Source organism: Bubalus bubalis, chromosome 1 (genome assembly GCF_019923935.1).
Source record: "Bubalus bubalis isolate 160015118507 breed Murrah chromosome 1, NDDB_SH_1, whole genome shotgun sequence".
In the NCBI taxonomy this organism is placed as follows: Eukaryota; Metazoa; Chordata; class Mammalia; order Artiodactyla; family Bovidae; genus Bubalus; species Bubalus bubalis.
Window position 1 is genome coordinate 190,915,027 of NC_059157.1, and position 21,260 is coordinate 190,936,286.

The following is a 21,260-nucleotide window of genomic DNA, read 5'->3' on the forward strand; positions in this document are numbered from 1 at the left end:
TGTGGGCCATATTGACATAGATTTCAATCCTGATTTTCCATTTATTGTCTTGGTGATCTTGGCAAAATATTTCATATCTACATTTCAGCTGTCACACCTTTAAAATAGGGACAATAACGTTTCCTGTCTTAACATTGTTGAGAATTAGATTAAATAGCACAAGTAGAAGCATCGCTTGATGCCTGGTGGGTTGAATCCCCAGATCCCTGCTGTGCACTGTGTGGAAAACGTGCTGTGAGCTCTGGCTTGTTCACATTCTTCATTACTGCAGACCTCCCTTGTCGAGTCTTCTCGCTTTTATTCTTGTTCTAGTGTTAGAATGACACCTAAAATCTAAATGCCCTTTAGGAAAACCAAACCATAGTTGCTTAAATGTTAGGAAGATGGACATTTAGAAGGTGGTGAACACTCCAGTATTCTTGCCTGGAGAATTCCATGGACAGAGGACCCTGGCAGGCTACAGTCCATGGAGTTGCAAAGAGTCGGACATGACTGAGGGACGAACATTAACATGATGAATTAGAAGGTGGTGAAAACATTTGTGTGTAATATCATCAGCTGAGCTTTGGCCACGTTAGGACTTCCCTTGGATCACCACAGCCAGACTCGGGGCCTGCCTCAGTGATGGAATGTGGCCTTGATGAAGTGTTCCAGCAGCTGCAAATACAAATTTCTGACCATTTTGACACGCTTGAAGTCTCTGTTTTTCAGGTGTTAATGTCATTCGGTGACATTGTTAGTTACTTCCACAGCTAATTTAAGTTGTGAAGTCTCTCCATTCTGTGAGAATGAGTTCAGGCAGAATGGTAAGTGGGAAGGGGCACTTCTGAAGTTGATGCATATAATTTCCCTCTGAAATGTGCTTTTCCTTCAGGTTGTGTGTAATAGAAGTTCTGAAGTTGAAGAGCTGAAATCCATTATTGAGACTCTGCGTGAGAACCAAGCGCGGCTGCAGAAGGATAATGCTGAGGAGATCGAGCAGCTCCATGAGGTCATTGAGAAGCTGCAGAGGGAGCTCCCACTCGGGGGGCCTGAGGCTCCCAAGGCCGGGGAAGGCGGGGCCATGAGCCTGCAGAGTGAGCTGCTGGGCCTTCCGGCCGAGGGAGCCGAGGCCCCCGCAATGCTGGCGGGTGAGCTGCATGCTGCCCTGGAGGCCAAGGAGGCCCTGAGCCAGCAGCTGGCCGAGCAGGAGCGCCAGCACAGCCAGGCCCTCGAGACCCTCCAGCAGCGCCTGCAGGCCGCGGAGGAGGCGGCCACACGGCAGTTGGCCGAGCTGGAGCCTGAGGGCCTAGCCTCCCAGATCCACGAGTTTGAATCTGCCCTGCGTGCCAGGGAAGCAAAGATCGCAGAGAGAGATTTAGAAATTGAAGCTCTGCGCCGGGAGAAGTCCACCCACTCCGCTGAGCTGGAGGCCATCCTGGCAGCCGTGGCCCGCTTTCGCCACGCCCTGGAGCAGCAGCTCCTGGCGGCCACTGGGGAGCCCCCTGAGCTACAGCAACTCCGAGAGCAGTGTGTCTGCCTCAGCCGCCAGCTGCAGGCACTCAACCAGCGATTCCTGAAGTGCCAGAAGGAGCTGGACGAGCGGCAGGCGTGTGGGGAGGGTGGTTCCCAGGGCTGGGTGCCTAGGGGCGAAGAGACCTCCTGCAGTGAGGAGTTGCAACAGGATGTGGATGGCAGGCAGCTGGTCCAGGCCCTTGACAGCCGTGGCAGTGACCCACAGGTGGGTTTGTTCTCCGAAGGCCACAACTTGCGCAGCCTGTGTGTGCAGAGAGCTGGGTGCATGTCGGAGGGTGGGATGTGTCCGGGGAGCTGGGTGTATGTGGTGGGGGGGGCTGCAGGGGGTTGCTGGGGGCAGACAGGGTGCTGGGAGTGCAGGCGGGGAGCTGAGCAGCTGCTTGACATCTATGGGCGGCCGTGCTTCGTGGGGTCCCCCAGCCCCGGCACATTTTGGCCTGCTGTGGGCGTGCATCCCTCATCTCCTACTCTGTGTGGGCTTCTGGTCATGAGCTGTGGGCTTTCCCTCAGGTTCAGCTGGCTGGGAGCCCGATGGGGCCTTGCTGAACTTCTGGCTTTCTGATGCCCTTGGCTGTGTGCTCATAAGCATCGTCCTTGTTTTCTCCACGCATTGTAGAGCCTAGTTAAGGATGACCTGCAGCCGGCCAAAGCCCTGCCTACACTGGCCCGCGCCCGCCCCAGCCAGCAGGACAGCGTGATATCTGTACTCACAGTCTGCCAGCAGCAGCTGGAGTCTGAGCTGCTCTTAGTGAAAAAGGAGATGCGCCTGCGTGCGGAGGACGGCGGCAGAGCGTCAGGAGCAGTGAAGGTGCCTGGGGACATTGTCGGGGCGGGGCACAGGACCCGAGAGCTGTTCCCGGGCAGAGACCCCCTCAGTGTCTTTGCTGTGACGGTACAGGTTACGCAGACTTTAGACAGGAACACCTCTGGGTCCATCGCTCTTGGTAGAGCTGTTCAGATCCATTTGGAAATTTCTTATGTGTTTAATCTAAACACACGTCTTAGCAGCTTGTGAAGAGTGAGTAGTCAATGCAGGTAGGATTTAACTGGGATCTAGGCCTTGCGTCCAAGGTTTTTCAGGTGAGGGCGAGCTGCCTGCAGCTGCGCCGCCCCCACACGACCTTCGCGGCCAGCCGCTGGTTCACTTGGGAAGGCTTTGCGTTGGTTGGTTGAACTTTAAAGTGTTTTCCATTGCTCCCCAGCAAAGAAGAGCGAGTGATCCATGATTCAGCAGTTTTAAATTCGGATCTCAGGACAGTTGTTGTTCCGTTATTATCTGTATAATGTGTAATAATTATACACTGTTGTTGTTCAGTCACTCAGTCATGTCGAACTCTTTGTGACCCCATGGAGTGCAGCACACTAGGCTCCCCTGTCCTTCACTAACTCCCAAAGTTTGCTCAAGTTCATGTCCACTGAGTCAGTGATGCCATCTAACCATCTCATCCTCTGCTGCTCCTTCTCCTTTGGCCTTCAGCCTTTCCCAGCATGAGGGCCGTTTCCAATGAGTCAGCTCTTACAATCCCAGGACAGAAGCTACCAGAAAGCCAGTGTCTCTTTTCCAGGGGCAGGAGGGAGGCTGACAACGTCGTTATTGCTGGTGTGGACCCTGCAAACCATGCTGGTATTCCAGCCCTAACCTCCTGGGATGTGCAGGAGCCGTGTGCACCATGTTGGTATTGGGAAATTGGGAGAGTCTGACTTCCCCAGCACATAGGACTGTGCACTTAGGCCTGCAGTTTTGAGAGAGAAAACTTGAATTTGATGTTGTGTGTTTATCTCGTCCCCTTCAGAAAAGCTACTCTGTAGAGAACTTCCACTGGCTCTAGAGCACTTGTCTCAGTGCCCTTGGGTCAGGAACATTTGTCTGAATTCTTAAAGCTCAGCCCTGCGATGTCATGAGCCGGTTGCCAAATTTTTAGAAGTTAACACACTGACAAGGAAATTATAGATTTGTTCCATAAATTGCAGTTTTGTGTCTTCTAGTATTTGCATATAGAACCTTCTAGGCCTTTTTTTCCTTAAAAATAAAAAACTTCTGTCCCCAGTGAATTGCCACTGAAATGGGTTATGATGGTTGCCTTTTTGTGCGCTGTGTGTGGTGTGACTCAGTGACGTCAGGTATGTTTGTAACATGTGACCACGCGTCTCCACAGCCCTCTTTGTCTTGCAAAACTGAAACTCTGTCGTGTAAACCGTAAGTTCCATTTCCCCTCTCCCCCAGCCCTGGCAGACACCATTCTTCTGTCTGTCTCTATATGGATTTCTGAGGTACTCTGTAAGTATCACCTAAGTGGAGTCACACAGTATTTGCCTTTCTGGTCTGGCCGATTTCACTAAGCATAATGTTATTCAGGTTCATCTGTGTCATAGCAGGTGTCAGAATTTCCTTCCTTTTTAAGGCTGAGTAATACTCCATTGTATGTATATACCACATTGTGCTTATCCATAAACAGTATGGAACTAACAGAAGGGAAAAGTATAAAGAAGAAGTGGCAAGAATACACTGAAGAACTGTACAAAAAAGATGTACGTGACCCAGATAAGCACGATGATGTGATCACTCACCTAGAGCCAGACATCCTGGAATGCGATCAAGTGGGCCTTAGAGAGATCACTACAAACAAAGCTAGTGGAGGTGATGGAATTCCAGTTGAGCTATTTCAAATTCTAAAAGATGATGGTATGAAAGTACTGCCCTCAATATGCCAGCGAATTTGGAAAACTCAGCAGTGGCCACAGGACTGGAAAAGGTCAGTTTTCATTCCAGTCCCAAAGAAAGGCAATGCCAAAGAATGTTCAGACTACCGCACAATTGCACTCATCTCACACGCTAGCAAAGTAATGCTCAAAATTCTCCAAGCTAGGCATCAATAGTACATGAACCATGAATTTCCAGATGTTCAAGCTGGATTTAGAAAAGGCAGAGGAACCAGAGATCAAATTGCCAACATCCGTTGGATCATCGAAAAAGCAAGAGAGTTCCAGAAAAACATCTCCTTCTGCTTTATTGACTACACCAAAGCCTTTGACTGTGTAGATCACAACAAGCTGTGGAAAATTCTAAAAGAGATGGGAATACCAGACCACCTTACCTGCCTCCTGAGAAATATGCATGCAGGTCAAGAAGCAACGGTTAGAACCGGACATGGAACAGTGGACTGGTTCCAAATAGGAAAAGGAGTATGTCAAGCCTGTATATTGTCACCCTGCTTATTTAACTTATATGCAGAGTACATCATGCAAAATGCTGGGCTGGACAAACCACAGGCTGGAATCAAGATTGCTGGGAGAAATATCAATAACCTCAGATATGCAGATGCCACCAACCTTATGGCAGAAAGTGAAGAGGAACTTAAGAGCGTCTTGATGAAGGTGAAGGAGGAGAGTGAAAAAGTTGGCTTAAAACTCAACATTCAAAAACTTAAGATCATGGCATCCGGTCCCATCATTTCATGGCAAATAGATGGGGAAACAATGGAAACAGGGAGAGACTTTATTTTCTTGGGCTCCAGAATTACTGCAGATGGTGACTGCAGCCATGAAATTAAAAAACGCTTGCCCCTTGGAAGAGAAGCTATGACCAACCTAGACAGCATATTAAAAAACAGAGGCACTGCTTTGTCAACAAAGGTCCATCTAGTCAAAGCTATCGTTTTTCCAGTAGTCATGTATGGATGTGAGAGTTGGACCATAAGGAAAGCTGAGCACTGAAGAATTGATGCTTTTGAACTATGGTGTTGGAGAAGACTCTTGGGAGTCCCTTGGACTGCAGGAAGATCAAACCAGTCAATCCTAAAGGAGATCAGTCCTGAATATTCATTGAAAAGACTGATGCTAAATCTCCAATACGTTGGCCACCTGATGGAAACGGCTGATTCATTGAAAAAGAGCCTGATGCTGGGAAAGATTGAAGGCAGAAGGAGAAGGGGATGACAGAGGATGAGATGGTTGGATGGCATCACCCACTCGATGGACATGAGTTTGAGCAAGCTCCAGGAGATGATGAAGGAGAGGGAGGCCTGGTGTGCTGCAGTCCACGGGGTTCCTAAAGGTCGGACATGACTGAGCAGTGAACTGAACTGATACTTATCCGTTCATCTGTCTATGGATGCTTGAGTTGCTTCCACATTTTCAAAATTTTTATTGTTTTATTTGGCTGCTCTGGGTCTCAGTTGCGGCACATGATGTCTTCATTGCTATGTGTGGGCTCCTTGGTTGCTTCATATAGGTTTTTTAGTTGCAGCATACAGGCTCTGTAGTTGGGGTGTATGGGTCCTCGTTCCTTGACCGGGGATCGAACCCAAGCCCCCTTCGTTGGGAGTGCAGAGCCTTAACCACCAGACCACCAGGGACGTTGTACCTCCACGTTTTAACTTGTGAGTAGTGCTGCTGTGAACATGGTGTACATATATCTCTTTGAGACCTTGGTTTCAGTTCTTTTAGGTGTACACCCAGTACTAGAGTTGCTGAATCATGTGATAACTCCATTGCAAATTTTCTGAAGAACTACTGTAGTGTCTTCCACAGTGTCTGTACCATTTTACATTTCTTTCAAAAGTATACGAAGGTTTCAAGTTCTCCACATCCTCACCATTGCTTGTTATTATTATTATTTTTTTTAATAGTAGTCATCCTAATGGTTGGGAGGTGGTATCTAATTATAGTTTTGGTTTGCATTTCTCAAATGATTAGTGTTATTGAATATCTTTTCATGTGCTCATTGGCCATTTATATATGTTCTTTAGAGAGATGTCTGATCATGGCAAATTTTGTATCAAGTTGTATGGTTTCTTTTAATTGAGTTTTAGGAGTTCTTTATATATTTCTGGGTATATTAATCCCTTTTCAGGTATTATTGTTGTTCAGTTGCTAAGTTCTGTCAGACTCTTTGTAATCTCATGGTCTGCAGCACACCCCACTTCCCTGTCCTCCACTGTGTCCTGGAGTTTGCTCAAGTTCATGTCCATTGAGTCGGTGATGCTGTCTAACCGTCTCATCCTCTGCCACCTTCTTCTCCTTTTGCCTTCAATCTTTGCTAGCATCAGGGTCTTTCCAGTTAGTCAGTTCTTCACAACAGTTGACTAAAGTATTGGTTAAATAATGAAGATCCCATGTATTATCAGGTGTATGATTTGTAAATATTTTTTCCCATTTCGTGTGTTGCATTTTTACTCTGTGGACAGTATCTTTTGATGCACAAATTTTAAAAATGTCATGAAGTCCAGTTTGTCTTTGATCTGTCCGATATCTTTTGTGTAATATACAGGCAGTAGTTGCCAAGTTCAGCATCGTGAAGCTTTTGCCATGTTTTTTCTCAGAGTGTTATAGTTTTATGTCTTTGATCTATTTGGGGTTAATTTTTGTACGTGGTTTTAGGTAAGGGTCCAACATCATTCTTTTGCATGTTAATATCCTGTATTCCCAGCATCATTTGTGAAAAGACTGTCCTTTTCCACTGAATGATCTTAGCACCATTGTCAAAAATCATTTAACAGTATATGCAAATGTCTATTTCTAGGCTTTCTGTACTAGTTCATATGTCTGTTTTTATGAGAATCTGACACTGTTTTGATTACTATAGCTTTGTCATAAATTTTACAATCAAGAAGTACTGAGTCCTTCAGTTTTGTTCTTGTTAGATTATTTTGGCTGTTCAGGGTCCTTTAAAACACCTTATGAATTTCAGAATGGGTGTTTTAATTTCTGTAAAAAAGGTCTTTGGAATTTTGATAGAACAGCTTTGCATATATAGAATGCTTTGGGTGGTATTGACACACATTTTAATTTTAATACTAAGCCTTTAAATCCATAGCCATGAGACATATTTCCATTTATTTATGTCCTCTTTTAATTTCTTTTAACAGTATCTGTAGTTCCATTGTACAAGTCTTTCACCTCCTTGATGAATTCTTGGTTAATTTTTCCTTTCTTCCTTCCTTTTTTTTTTAAAAAAAAATTTATTTTTGTTGTTGTTGCTGTCATAAATGGAATTGTTTTAATTTTTTTCAGATAGTTCCTGCATAGAAATGCAGCTGACTTTATATGCTGACTTTTGTATCTTGCAATTTTACTGAATTCATGCGTTAGTTCTAACAGTTTCTTTGTGAAATCTTTAAGTTTTCTACATGTACGATCATATCATCTGTGAATATAGATCATTTTACTTCTCCCTTTCCAGTTTGGATGCCCTTTATTTCTTTCTCTTGTCTAATTGCTCTGGCTAGGATTTCCAGTACTGTGTTGAAGGGAATTGGGCATCCTTTCCTTGTTCCTGATCTTAGAGGAAAAGCTTTCAATTTTTCATCCTTGAGTATGGTGTTCACTGTGGGTTTCTTGTGTGGCTTTTATGTGTTAACATAGTTTCCTTTTGCTTCCAGTTTGCTGAGTTGAATGTTGTGAAAGGGTATTCGATTTTGTCCAATGCTTTTTCTGCATCAACTGAAATGATATGTGAGTTTTTCTTCCTTTTTTTTTTTGTTAATGTACCATAGTACATTGACTGATTTTTCCTGTGTAGAATTTAAGGAATAACTACCACTTAATTATGATGTATAACCCTTTTAATATACTGTTGAATTCGATTTGCTATTATTGTTAAGAATTTTTGCATAAATATAAGGGATGTTGGTTTATAGTTTTCATTTTTTTGTAGTATCTTTGGCTTTAAGGTAATGCAGGCCTCATAGAATGAGTCAGGAGGCATTCCCTTTGCTTCTGTGCTAGGAAAGAGACAGCAAAGAATTGGTATAATATCTTTCTTAAATGTTTGGTAGAATTCACCAGTGAACTCATCTGGGCCTGGTGCTTCCTCCTTTTCAAAACTTGCTAGAAAAGTTTGAGAAGGATTGATAGTATTTCTTTACATGTTTGGTGGAATTCACCAGCAAAGGCATCAGGTCCAGTGCTTTGTTTTGTAGGGAGATTTTTTGTTATTGATTCCATCTCCTTCTTTGTCTCTTATAACTTTTCTTGGCTTAAATTTATTTTATAAATAAATTTACATCGAAAGGGTCACCTGCTCTTCTCTGGTTACTGTTTGCATGGAATATCTTTTTTTATCCTTTTATTTTCAACCTGCGTGTGTCTTTGGGTTTAAAGTGAACTTCCGTGGACAGCATATATTGAATTGACCACACAGTTCCTTAGGTTTTAAAGTTAAAATAAAAGGAACATTTTTCATTCTCACCAAGAACTTTATTGAACAACGTGGTCATCATTTTGTTCCACTACCTTCTGCCATTTTTCAGGCAACTTCATAATTCCATCTTCCCAAGTTTTTATCTTTTAAAAGTTGCCTTTTAAATTCTTCCATGGAATTGAAATTTTTTCCTTTGTAAAAACTGAAATGAATAGAAATCCAAAGGTGGAATGTCTGGTGAATACAGTGAATGATTTGGAACTTCCCAGTCTGTAACAGTTTTTGCCTGGTCATCAAAGAAACATGCTGTCTTGCTTATCCTAATGGAAGACTGTGACTTTTCTGTTGACTAATTTTGAACTGATTTTCGTTGAGTGCCACTTTCAGTTGGTCTAACTGGGAGCAGTACTTGTTGGAATTTATTCTTCGGTTTTTCTGGAAGGAGCTCATGATAAATGACTACCTTCCCATCCCACCATATACACAACATTACTTTCTTTGGATGAAGACAGCCTTTGGTGTAGTTGGTGGTGGTTCATTTCAGTAGCCCTATGATCTCTTCCATTCCACATTATTGTGCAATATCTACTTTTCATTGCCTGTCACAATTTGTTTTAAAAATGAAACATTTTGGTTACGTTTAAGAATCACATGCGAAAGTATGGTCAAGAAGGTTCTTTTCACTTAACTAATGTGGAACCCAAACATCAAAGCAATTAACATAACCCAGCTGGTATGAATGATTTTCAACACTTGATTTGGATATTTTGAGTACGTCGCCTATCTACTACATGGTATAATGTTGATTGGTCTCAATTAATATCTCTGATTGGTAACAACTTCAACCGGTCTGCCTGACCTTGGAGCATTGCTCAGTGAGAAATGTCCAGTATGAAACACATTTGATCGGTCATAGCATGGTCTCCATACACTGAACAAATCTTTTGCTTTTCAATTGCGTTTTTACCTTTCTTGAAATAATAAAGCATAGTATGCCAAAAATGTTGCTTTTCTTCCATCTTAAATATTAAAATGGCTACACAGAAATTCGCCAATTTTGATGTTTTATTAAAAACGCGTGCTGATATGACACAGTCACAATACAGTCTAACAAAACTGTTTTGAATGATGTTAAACACAGCTAAGCACTGCTAGAGCCACCTTATGGGAGACGCGAGTGGCCCTTCGGCCAGCCCGAGAGTTGGATCACATGTTCTTATCCACTCTGCCAGTCTCTGTTTTTGGAGCGCTTTATTTATCCATTTATATTTAAAGTTGTTGCTGATAAGGAATTCTGTGCTTTTGCCATTTTGCTCTTTTCTTTATGCCTTACAGCTCTTTTTGACCCCTCATTTCCTACATTACTATCTTTTCTTGCATTTAATTAATTTCTTAAAATGGTGAAATATTTTTAAGTTCCTTTCTCATTACTCTTTGTGTATGTTCTATTGCTGTTTTCACATTTAGCATCCTAACACAAAATACTGATTTGCATTTATACCAGCTTAAGTTTACTAACACATAAACTCTGTTCCTTTTAGCTCCATCCCCACTCCTTTTGGTTTTTTATGTAATAAAAAGACATCTTTATAATTGTGTGCCTCAAAACATAAACTAATAATTCCTTTCATTGCATTAATCTCTTAAATTATGTAGAAAACACATGTGGAGTTAGAAACTAAAGTTCAGTTCAGTTCAATACTTTTAGATTAATAACTTATGAATATATATATTAGTGTTTTAAATCACAATGAAAACAAAAAATGCAGTTAGAAACCATTGTTACAATAATGTTAGATTTTATAACTGCCCATGTGTTTACCTACTGAGATCTTTATATCTCTGTACAGCTTTGCGATACTGTCTAGGGTTCTCTTATTCCCCCTGCAGGACTCTCTGGAATGGGAGCTTCCCTGGTGGCTCAGGTAAAGAACCTGCCTGCCAATGCAGGAGACACAGGCTCAGTCCCTGAGTGAGGAAGGTCCCCTGGAGAAGGCGATGCCAACCTACTCCGATATTCTTGCCTGGGAAATCCCATGGACAGAGGAGTCTGGTGGGCTTAGCAACTAAACAACTCTCTTGAACATTCCTTACTGGGCAGGACTTTGTGGAAACAACCTCCCTCAACTTTTGTTTATCTGGGAATGTCTTATTTCTCACTTCCTCGTGAAGGAGTCTTGCTGGATTTAGGATTCTTAGTTGACAGTTCTTCATCTTCTAGGCCTTTGAATATACAGACCCACTGTCCTCTGGCCTTCAAAGTTTCTGGTGGAGAGATCTGTTAATAATCCTACTGAAGATCTTTGTATACAACAAGTCACTTCTCTCTTGCTATTTTCAAGAGTCTCACGTTGGCTTTGTGTGAGTTTGATTATGACATGTCCTGGTGTCTGTCTGAGTTCATCTTACTTGGAGTTGGTTGAGTTTCCTGGGTACGTATGTTCATATCGTTCATCCAGTTTGGAAAGGTCGTTCGTTATGTCCCTGTTTGTTCTCTTTGCCTCCTCTCTCCCTTCTGCTGGGACTCCATTAGTGTGTCTGCTGGCTTGTTTAATGGGGTCCTGCAGGTGCCTGAGGCTCCATTTACTTTTCTCAGCCTCCTTCCCGGCCTTGGTCATTTCTGTTGTTCTGTCTTCACGTTCACTAATTCTTTCTTCTGCCTTCTCAGATCTACCTTTGAATCCCTTTAGTGAGTTTTAAATTTCAGTTATTATAGTTTTCAACTCCAGAATTTGTTTGTGATTTATTTTTTCTTTATTGATGTTTCTATTTTGTTCATAATTTTTTTTTTTACACTTTCTCTGTATTTTCCTTAGTTCTTTGAGCATCTTTAAGACAGTTGTGTTAAAGTCTTTATTCATCCACCTTCGAGTCTTTTTCAAGGATGATTTCTGTAGACATAATTTTTCCTGTGCGGGATTGATAGTTTCCTATTTCCTTTTTTTTTTTTTGGTGATTTTTGTTGTTTTTGTTGAACACTGAAGCTTTTTAATCTTACTGATGTAAACCTAGAAATCGTACTTTCCTTCCTTCTCAGTATTTGTTTTCTTGTTGTTGTTGTCCTTGTGGGGTTGTTATTTTTAATTTTTATTTTGGATTGATGTCTCTGTGCAGAGGATCAGCCTGAGATATAAACTTAGGTTCTCACGTCTTTTCTGAGCCTGTTCCTTTTCCCAAGGCACATGTAGTCACTTTATAATTTCCTCTGCATACGCAGTTGTTTTTGAATGTCCTAGTTTAAAATTTTTCCCCAAAGAGGAAAACACATTGGTAGGAATAAGAGGGTACCAGTCCTTTCAGTCTTCTGGAAGTCACTTTCGCCAGGTGGGCAGGTGCAGCAGGCTGGCTGTCTCTGCTCCTCTGATCAGAAGCAGCAGTCAGAGCGCCACTCCGTTTTTGGAGGACAGCCCACTCTGTTTCCTGTGGATGCTTCAGGGCACGTGCAAAGCTGCCCCCAGGCCCTGGAGTGGGGGTTGGGTGGTGCTTCTGTGCTAAGAGCTGAGAGCAGTTGCCCTCTAGTCCTTCAATAGACTGCAGACTTCCAGAATAGTCATATTGGACATGTTCTGCCAGTGGCTGTCATCCAGGTGGGAAAGGGGCCCCTGGTGCTGCCTGCCCTCCCTTCCTTCCAGATCTTCTCCAGTGGTTACCTTAGGGAACAAGTTTTAAGCTTTGAGCCCTTCATGGGATTTTTAAAAACTCAAAATCTTAAAGAGTCTAGAGGGACAAAGGGCTCATCATGGAACCACAGACTTTGTTCAGACAGTCTCTGAAATTAGCTCATAAATAACAGACAGACAAATGTGACAACATGAAATTCAGCCATTTTACTGTATGCATGTTCTTCCTTACCTGCAGGATAAGGGAAAACTACTGGAAGATTGTCGGCTACAGAAAGTTGATCTCATAGCTCAGGTGAAACAACTTCAAGAAAAACTGAACCATCTGGTGTGTTCCATGAGCTTCCAAAACATCGAGATGGAGGACTTTAAATACCAGCAGGCATTGGCATCTCCATGTGCTTTAGAAGATGGTTTGAGTGATGGTTCTGATAACAGTGAAGAAACTGACAAATCATCTCCTATTGATACATTTAACATCATATGGGACCTAGCTGAGGTCACTGGAAATTCGGATTCATTGATAAGAAATGAGCCAGATGCTCCCACGGGAGAGCAGGTCACTTTGCAGGACAGGTCACTCTGCTTGCAGGGCTACTTGCATGGGTGCTACCAGGACCTCACCCATTCCCAGGGATCCAAGCCCTTGAAGAACGTGCTCAGGACGATGGACCTGTCCCCCTGGAGCTCCCCTGAGGTTGTCAGGGAGGACTCAACCCTTGAGCCCCCACCTAACCTGCCCCTGACACCCTGCTCAGATGCCCTGAGCCTGCACAGCCTGGACACCTCGCTTTGGGATGGGACAAGCACCCACCTGCTCCAGGCTGACCAGTCGGGGCGGCTTTGTTACCCGGGCAAGTCAGCTGCAGGAACAGCCCCTAAGTGGGTGGGGTCTCCATTGGCTGCAGACGGCGCTCCCTCCGCCAACCACCATGCTCAGCGGGTGCCTGTGGTAAGTGGTCTCCCCAGGCTCTGGGATGCTGAAGGGCAGTTTGTTCACATTGGGCTGTGTCTCTGTGGCTGGGGGGGTCACAGCTGCAGCCATTGTTGGCTCACCTCTTGATGTGGCCATTTGGCCAGGCGTGGGTGAGCACTTGGCACTCCCTTGGTCAGCAAGTGTAGGGACGGTCAGCATTCTGCAGGACGGACCCAAATCTACTGTAATAGGAACATCCAGAGCACTTGGGTTGTTTTCACCAGTACATGAAATGCATTAGCCTCACTCAGATCCACTGCACGCCTGAGTTTGCAGTCACACTGGCTTTGGGAAGTGTCATCACAAACCCACCTTCATGTGTGGTCTCCATATCGGCTCTTAGTCTAGAATATGTATTTTAGGTTTATTTTCAGTTGTATTTCATGTTTCACAGGCTCTACATATAATGTGATCAGGTTCAGGGACATGTCAATGTATTGTTTTGGGGTTAAGTTATATTTTATCTAACATAGCTTTGAGATTTTGTGTATCTTGGATTAGATGAAAAATAAATTATAGGATACATGCAATTTGAAGTATCCATGTATTACCACTCCATATCCATATGCTTCCATTTTGTATCCATATGCTCCCACACATCATGCAAAATTTTAAAAATCTAAAATATTTGCCAGTGAAACCTTTAAAATATTCCTAGAGAAATGTAGATGAGTTTGATTAAAACGAACGTTATGACCTTGTGTCCACCAGCTTTGAACCCTTTTCTGTTTGAGTTCTATGTGGGAAGGTGATAAATTCAGGTCTTAGAAAGTTTCCATCTGGCAAGTTCAATTCTATGATATAAAAATTATCATTTTGTGACCATTTAAAAATCTACGTGTTTGAACAGGAGAAGGATGTTGAAGATTTTATCATAACATCTCTTGATTCTCAAGAAAAGTCACGATCACCTCCTCTTGGGTTAGAAGGAAAAAGCGATGGAAAAAGTGAGTCAGCCACGAACTTTGTTTTTACAGTTTCAGAGCACAGACTGGCCCGCGTCTCTGTGTCTCTGCATCTCTCTCTCTCTCTGTCTCCCCCCGGGTTTGTGTTCTGTTACTTGAGGACCTGAAGGCATTTATTCCTGAGAAGGTCACATGTATTTCATGGGGTCCAGTCCATAGCCCTGTACTCGCGTCAGGGACAGCATCAAGTCCACAGACGTTCCTGAGGTTTTGTCATGTTAGTGCCCTTTATAGAAACTAGCAGAGGCCAGCACCATGAATCCAGACGTCCTTTGTGGGGTGGAGACTGGAAGGCAGGCCAGGTGCCAGGCACAGAGCTCTGGCCATGAGGATCCCTGAGGTCCTCGGCAGGCCTGTTGGCGTGTGTGAGCATGTGACTGTCTCTCAGAGAATTGGAAGCACAGTAACGGTGCCGCGCTCTTCCTGCAGGTCAGCTCAGATCCTGTGGTCATACTGCCAGGCTTCATCCTGTTCCTTCTGAACAGCCAAGTGTCCTGGGTAGGTCTTCAAGACCTTGGAATGGTCTCTTCTCATGTTCAGATCCACTTAGCCTCTATCGATGGTTCTTGGTGATCCTGCCTATATCATCACAGCGGTGGTCACCACACCATGGCTCCTGACCTCACACTTTTATAATTGTTAGATTTTTACAAGTGAGTTACCTCAAGGTGTTTTGACGTTTTAATGAAGTCCTCCTTGGCTCCTGGGGTGCTTTTGATGACAGGGCAGCAGTGAAGTCCAGATCGGAGGCCATGTCAGCATTCGCAGCTTGGGGCCAGCTCTTTCCAGCTGACGCTCTTGCTTCCCCTGGCAGCAGCTGCACGATGTAACAGTGTGAGCGGCTGCAAGGTGCGTCCCCATGCAGCCTCTCGTCCACTGTCCTGAGGACACCACATTCAGCTTTCAGAGGTTCACTCTAGTGTTTGTTCCTAAATCACAGCTTCTAGTTAAAGTAACAGGTCTCCGCCTCCTGGCAACAAGCCCCGCCCACCTGCTGCCCTGATCTCTGGAAGCCCAGCCTGCACTTTCTGCCCCATCACCAGCCAAGAGGGCCTGCACTTCGAGGACATGTGTCCAAGTGCGGCTGTGTGCTGCCCTCCACAGCCTTCCCCGTGTTCTGGATGTGGTCCTCGCCTCGGGTCAGACCCCTCGTCCTTTCTGTTCTCTACAAGCTTCTGGATAAAAGTGTGTGCGAGGTGCTTTCTGTACAAACATTGACATCTTCCTGATATGAGACTTGGGCTTGACTGTGGGCGGGCAGGCAGGCAGGTTCTTGCAGAGTTTGGATCCCGCAGTCCTGGGCCTGGATGTGGTGGGCGTAGTGCCTGGCCCCAGAGCGTGTCATCCGCCTGAGAACGCCTCTTACTCCCTGGGTTTTCTCCCCTGAGCTTCCTCTCTGCTGTCGTCTTCGTTCTTATTGACCACATGTTGGACCTCCTAGACTTAAAACTTTCTCTTTTTCCACATCTTTGTTTTTTTGTTCTCATATCCAAGAGAATTTTCAGAGCTTCTTAAGCTTCCTAAGGTTTGAATTCTGTTCTGATTTCTGATTCTTCCTTTTCTCGTGAGGCTTCCATTCCCCTTCCCGAATGATACTGCCCTTGTCACTTCTCTGGGAATGTTAACTTTTCTGATGTTTTCTGTTAGCTGCCTTGACTCTGTTTCTTCTGACTCTCTCAGTCTCTGTTTCTCTCTGTCTTTTGCTGTGTTTGAGTGCTCCTTGGCACGTGTGAGAAGTTAGACTTCTGGGCCAGTCCAGCCCTGACTGTGCAGTGTGTTTCCAGGTGGTGGTGTGGAGTTTGCAGAACCACTGAGCCAAGGTTCGGGAAGACTGGGAGCTCCCACTGCCAGCCCCGCAGCGCCCCCCGTCACCCCCAGGGACTGCCGACGGCCGCTGGACACCATGAAGGAGAAGGAAGTCCATCCGAAGCAAGTGAAGGTAGTGGCTGTGGGGAGGGGGCAGCTCAAGGGGCCTTCCCTCTGGCCCGTCAGTAGCTGTACCAGCCTCAGCCCTGCTCTGACTTTGTGCCTTGTGTCGTATTTCTGGGAGGAGAGATGCTGCTGTTGGGAGGGTCATAAGGACAGTCGTCCCAGGTGGGTACCCTGCTACACTGGAGGGGCCACGGCCATGCTTGGGGGGCCAGCGCCTCCCATAGTGCCTGTCACAGCACGGCACACAGTGGGCCTGCCCGCACAGTGTCGTCATGAGTCTCAAGACAAAACTCGATCTGTGTCCCGAGTCTAGATCAGGTGCCGGAACTCACAACCCTGTTTGGGAAGCAGCTGGGGTTCCTGTTTGTTTGGCCTTGGAGGCTTTCCTGAGACGACCTGGGGGCTCTGTGACAGGGCACCCGCAGAGGTGGGAGGGGCTGTGCTCTGCAGGCTCAGGAGAACCCACCCCGCTCTGCTTCAGGCCCGTGGCGCAGAGATGTGTTTTCATCCTTCCCTGAGTCTCCACGAGGTGCTGTTCTTTGCTCTTGAGAAGGAAGATCGTTGCTCTTGGCTCGTACAGCCCAAAAAGAACGTGTGTTTGGCATCGCATGGCATGGGCACACCCAGGATGTTGCCATATTCCCACTGCTGCTGTTCTCAGGATGGTGGGAACGACAGGGGGTCCAGTGAGTCTCTTTCTGGAAGCCCAGATGGTCACCCTGAGCCACCCCTGGGCAGCTCCTGGGTCCCAGGGCTGAGTCCGTGTTGGCCTCTCACAGCTGTGCTCCAGAGGAGCACTTGGGTCAAGCTGGTTCTCTGCGATGAGGAGAGATGGCCACCCCATCGGCGTCCAGGGATTTAACCTGCAGGCAGAATATAAACATCTTTCTAGCTTAGCTGACACACGACAGCTTGAGGATTTACATGTCTGTGTTGCGAAATGACCACAGTAAGGTCAGTTAATGCCTCCCCTACCCTGAAAGGCAGAATCCGGGGGGAACTTTTCTTCTGTCTTCACTTTAGAAATCTTTTTATGGCAAAACCATTGATGTAAACTTGGCTGAATAAGTAAATATGTCACTATTCCTTTTTTTTTTTTTAAGATTTTTTTATTCTTTGGCCGTGCTGGGTCTTCAGTGCTGATTGCGGGCTTTCTCTAGTTGCAGCGAGCTGGGGCTGCTGTTCGCTGTGGTGCGTTGGCTGCTCTGGTGTCTTCTCATTCAGAGCACAGGCTCCAGGCACTAGGCTTCAGTCCTTCAGTCGTTGCGGCTCGTGTGCTCTAGAGCGCCGGCTCAGTAGCTGTGGAACTCAGGCTTAGCTGCTCCACGGCATGTGGGATCTTCCCAAACCAGGGATCAAACCCATGTCTCTTGCATTGCAAGGTGGATTCTTAACCACTGGACTACGAGAGAGCCCCCACCGTCCTGTTTTATTCAGGTAGTAAGTGTCCACAAAGGAAGCAGTTTTGATGTTAAGTAAAATTTTCTTTGAAATTCTATTCAAAATGATATTGTTTTTATTCCTGTAAGAATTGTAATTGAAGTAATGTCTTGTAGCTGTTTCTTCTTCTTCTTCTTTTTTTTTTATATTCCTCAACTCTTTATATGACGTAAGACCATAAAAAACACGTTTCTGTTAGTGTTTCCCACCCAGGCAACCTCATATGAGGATTCCTAATTTTTAAAGAAGCCATATGGTTGTTAATGACCATGTTTTATGCTTAGGCTTTGACACTTAGTATTTGATGCTTAGGTATTAGAAATGAAAGAAAGAAACTCAGCAAAGCCCTTTTCAGAAGTGCTGAGGTGGTGGGAGAGAAACTCGGGAGTGGTCACCCCGAGGCAGCCTGTCCTGTTGGTCGGAGCCCCGCTTCCATGTTCCCTGCTAGCTGCCCCCGCCCTGCCTCGCAGTCCTCAGCTGGGGCGTGTGGACCTCCCACCCTGGGGCTGAGTCTTAGGAGCATCAGGCAGTCACAGCTCGGCCTGTCCTGAAGCTGGGGACACTGGTGAAGGTCCGGGTGGCGAGGGCAGAGGACTTCGTTGGTCACCACTGTTCTTCTCCAGTGTGTTTTTCAGAACATGTGGCTTCTCATCATGTGACCCACAGCCTGCGGGCTCCCTGTCCACTTGACCCTATCCGTCTCCCACCCCTCCTTTCCTGTGGCTGCTGTTTGCATCCATTCTGTGTCATGTACACTGTTTTTTAATGTGAAATTGTTTTAGGGTGTTAAAGATGACTGCTTTCAAAATAAACATATATCGTGGCGTCCAGCATATTTCAGTTTTTTAGCCGTATCTTTAGATTTAGAGGAAAAACCTGTCTCTGTTATAGTTGAGTGACTAGTGTTCTCTGTCACAAGCCTCCAAATTGCTCTTTTTGCATTTCCCTAAGGTGCCCTTGTGGAGCCTGTGTGTGCATGCCACGGGCTTGGTCCTGGTGCCCAGACGCGATGTCGTAGCCCCAGCTTCTAGGAGGACGGCCCTGGGTGGGGGCTGCTGCCTTGCGCTCTCAGCTTCTGTGTGTAGGACAGACAGCTGGCAGGTGTGTCCCGTGTCCCATGGCTCTGTAACCACCCCTCCAAATCCCAGTGGTATGGAAGACCCTTCCCATGCTCACAGACCCCGTGGGGGGGCTCTGGCTGAGCTGGGGCCTGGGAGGGCTGCAGTAGTCAGCGGTCGGCCTGGTACTGTCTGCAGGTGCCTCACCGAAGCACGGGTGACTGTGTGGCCCTCGGGTCTTCCTCCTGGAGGGCAGCTTTGGTCCCAGAGAGCCATGGAGCCACCTGGCATCTTGCTGACCTGGCCGCGGATGTCCCTGAAATGAGTGTCCACCTGAGGGAGCAGGCGGGACGCTGGATTATAGGGTCTCTCTTGGAGCAGCTCACACAGAAATTCACTTGTCTCTGACAGTGGTGGTGGTGGTGGTTTAGTCGCTGAGTCGTGTCTGACTGTTTGCAACCCCATGGACTGCAGCTCGCCAGGCTTCCCTGTCCTTCACCATCTCCTGGAGCTTGCTCAAACTCATGTCCATTGAACCAGTGATGCCATCCAACCATCTCATTCTCTGTCACCCCTTTCTCCTCCTGCCCTCAATCTTTCCCAGCATCAGGGTCTTTTCCAATGAGTCAGTTCTTCGTGTCAGGTGGCCAAAGTATTGGAGCTTCATCTTCAGCATCAGTCCTTCCAATGAACATTCACGGTTGATTTCCTTTAGAATTGACTGGTTTCATCTCCTTGCTGCCCAAGGGACTCTCTAGAGTCTTCTCCAGCACCATAATTCGAAAGCATCAATTCTTTGGCACTCCGCCTTCTTTATGGTCCAACTCTCACATCCGTATATGATTACTGGAAAAACCATAGCTTTGAATATACACACCTTTGTTGGCAAAATGATGTCTCTGCTTTTTAATATGCTGTCTAGGTTTGTGATAGCTTGTCTTCCAAGGAATAAGTGTCTTTTAATTTCATGGCTACATAAGAAAGCTGAGTGCTAAAAAAATCAATGCTTTTGAACTGTGGTGTTGGAGAAGACTCTTGAGAGTCCCTTGGACTGCAAGGAAATCAAACCAGTCAATCCTAAAGGAAATCAGTCCTGAATATTCATTGGAAGAACTGATGCTGAAGCTGAAGCTCCAATACTTTGGCCACCTGATGGGAAGAACTGACTCATTGAAAAAAACCCTGATGCTGGGAAAGATTGAAGGCAGGAGGAGAAGGAGACCACAGAGGATGAGATGGTTGGGTGGCATCACCAACTCGATAGACATGAGTTTGAGCAAGCTCCGGGAGTTGGTGATGGACAGGAAAGCCTGGTGTGCTACAATCCATGGGGTCACAAAGAGTCAGACAGGACTGAGCGACTCAACTAAACTGACAGTCACTGTCTGCACTGATTTGGGAGCTGAAGAAAATAAAATCTGTCACTGTTTCCACTTTTCCCCCATCTATTTACCATGAAGTGACAGGACCAGATGCCATGCTCTTAGTTTTTTGAATGTTGAATGTTAAGCCAGCTTTTGCACTTCTTTCACTTTCACAAGAGGCTCTTTAGTTCTTCTTCGCTTTCTGCCATAAGGGTGGTGTCATCTGCATATCTGAAGTTATTGTTATTTTTTCCTGCAGTCTTGTTTTCAGCTTGAGCTTCATCCAGCCTGGCATTTCTTACAATGTACTCTGCATGTAAGTTAAATAAGCAGGGTGACAATATACAGCCTTGACGTACACATTTCCCTATTTGGAAACAGTCCGTTGTTTCATGTCCAGTTCTGTTGCTTCTTGACCTGCATACAGGTTTCTCAGGAGGCAGGTAAGGTGGTCTGGTATTGCCATCTCTTGAAGAATTTTCCACAGTTTGTTGTGATCCACACAAAGGCTTTAGCTTATCAATTAAGTAGATGTTTTTTCTGGAATTCTCTTGCTTTTTCTATGACCCAGTGGATGTTTGCAAGTTGATCTCTGGTTCCTCTGCCTTTTCCTCTGACTGTTACAGGAGGAAAGTTTGGTCAGAGCAGTGGACTCTGTTCAAAGGCTGTGGGGCAGCCTGGTGAGCCTTCACGGGTGACAGCAATGGTGAGAGGCTTCACGCCTCTTTTCCTTCTTTCTGAAATGTTTATCTGTTTCAGGCCTTGCTGCAGATGGTGTGTGATGAGAGCCACCACATCCTGGCCCTGTCCGAATACCGAGGACCCCCCCACATCCTGAGCAGGAGCGAGCCCAGCGCCCGCCTCGAGTGCCTTCCAGCTGGGGGCCAGGGCCTGCTGGAGGCAGTGCCTGCTCCCAGGGAGCATCCCACCCCAGGATCCCAGAAGGGAGAGAAGGTACAGGCCTTCAAGGTAAAGAAGAGAAGCAGTGGGCATGGACCAGTCAAGAAATGGGAGTAAAGGGACAAGAGGCAGGTCAGCGGTAGGCGGGGAGGCCGTGCCTGGTCAGCCACTCTCACTCGCATCTTTTGGGCTCCAGCCCCATGTCAGCACCTTCCTGACCCTGTTCATGCAGGAGAGGCTCGGGGAAGAGGCGCGACGGAGCTCTGCTGGCAGCTCGTGATGGAGATGGGTGTGGGGGCGGGGTCTGTGACCACAGGGTCTCAGTGTCCACTCCTTGACTGAGAGGCAG

General features: G+C 45.9%; 1 protein-coding gene across 20 annotated transcripts in view; it reads left to right on the top strand.

Annotated features, from left to right (window-relative positions):
* Window positions 1–21,260, top strand: part of PCNT (pericentrin) — a 105,879-nt gene that overhangs the window by 61,528 nt on the left and 23,091 nt on the right. For 19 of the 20 annotated variants that reach the window (XM_044947904.2, XM_044947925.2, XM_044947922.2 and 16 more), the window contains 6 exons: window positions 875–1,720; window positions 2,132–2,323; window positions 12,515–13,228; window positions 14,103–14,199; window positions 16,002–16,156; window positions 20,771–20,965. In XM_044947904.2, the coding sequence (XP_044803839.2) occupies window positions 875–1,720; window positions 2,132–2,323; window positions 12,515–13,228; window positions 14,103–14,199; window positions 16,002–16,156; window positions 20,771–20,965 (2,199 nt within the window). The remainder of the gene's footprint in view (window positions 1–874; window positions 1,721–2,131; window positions 2,324–12,514; window positions 13,229–14,102; window positions 14,200–16,001; window positions 16,157–20,770; window positions 20,966–21,260) is intronic. The other variant, XM_044947943.2, reaches the window with a different exon arrangement.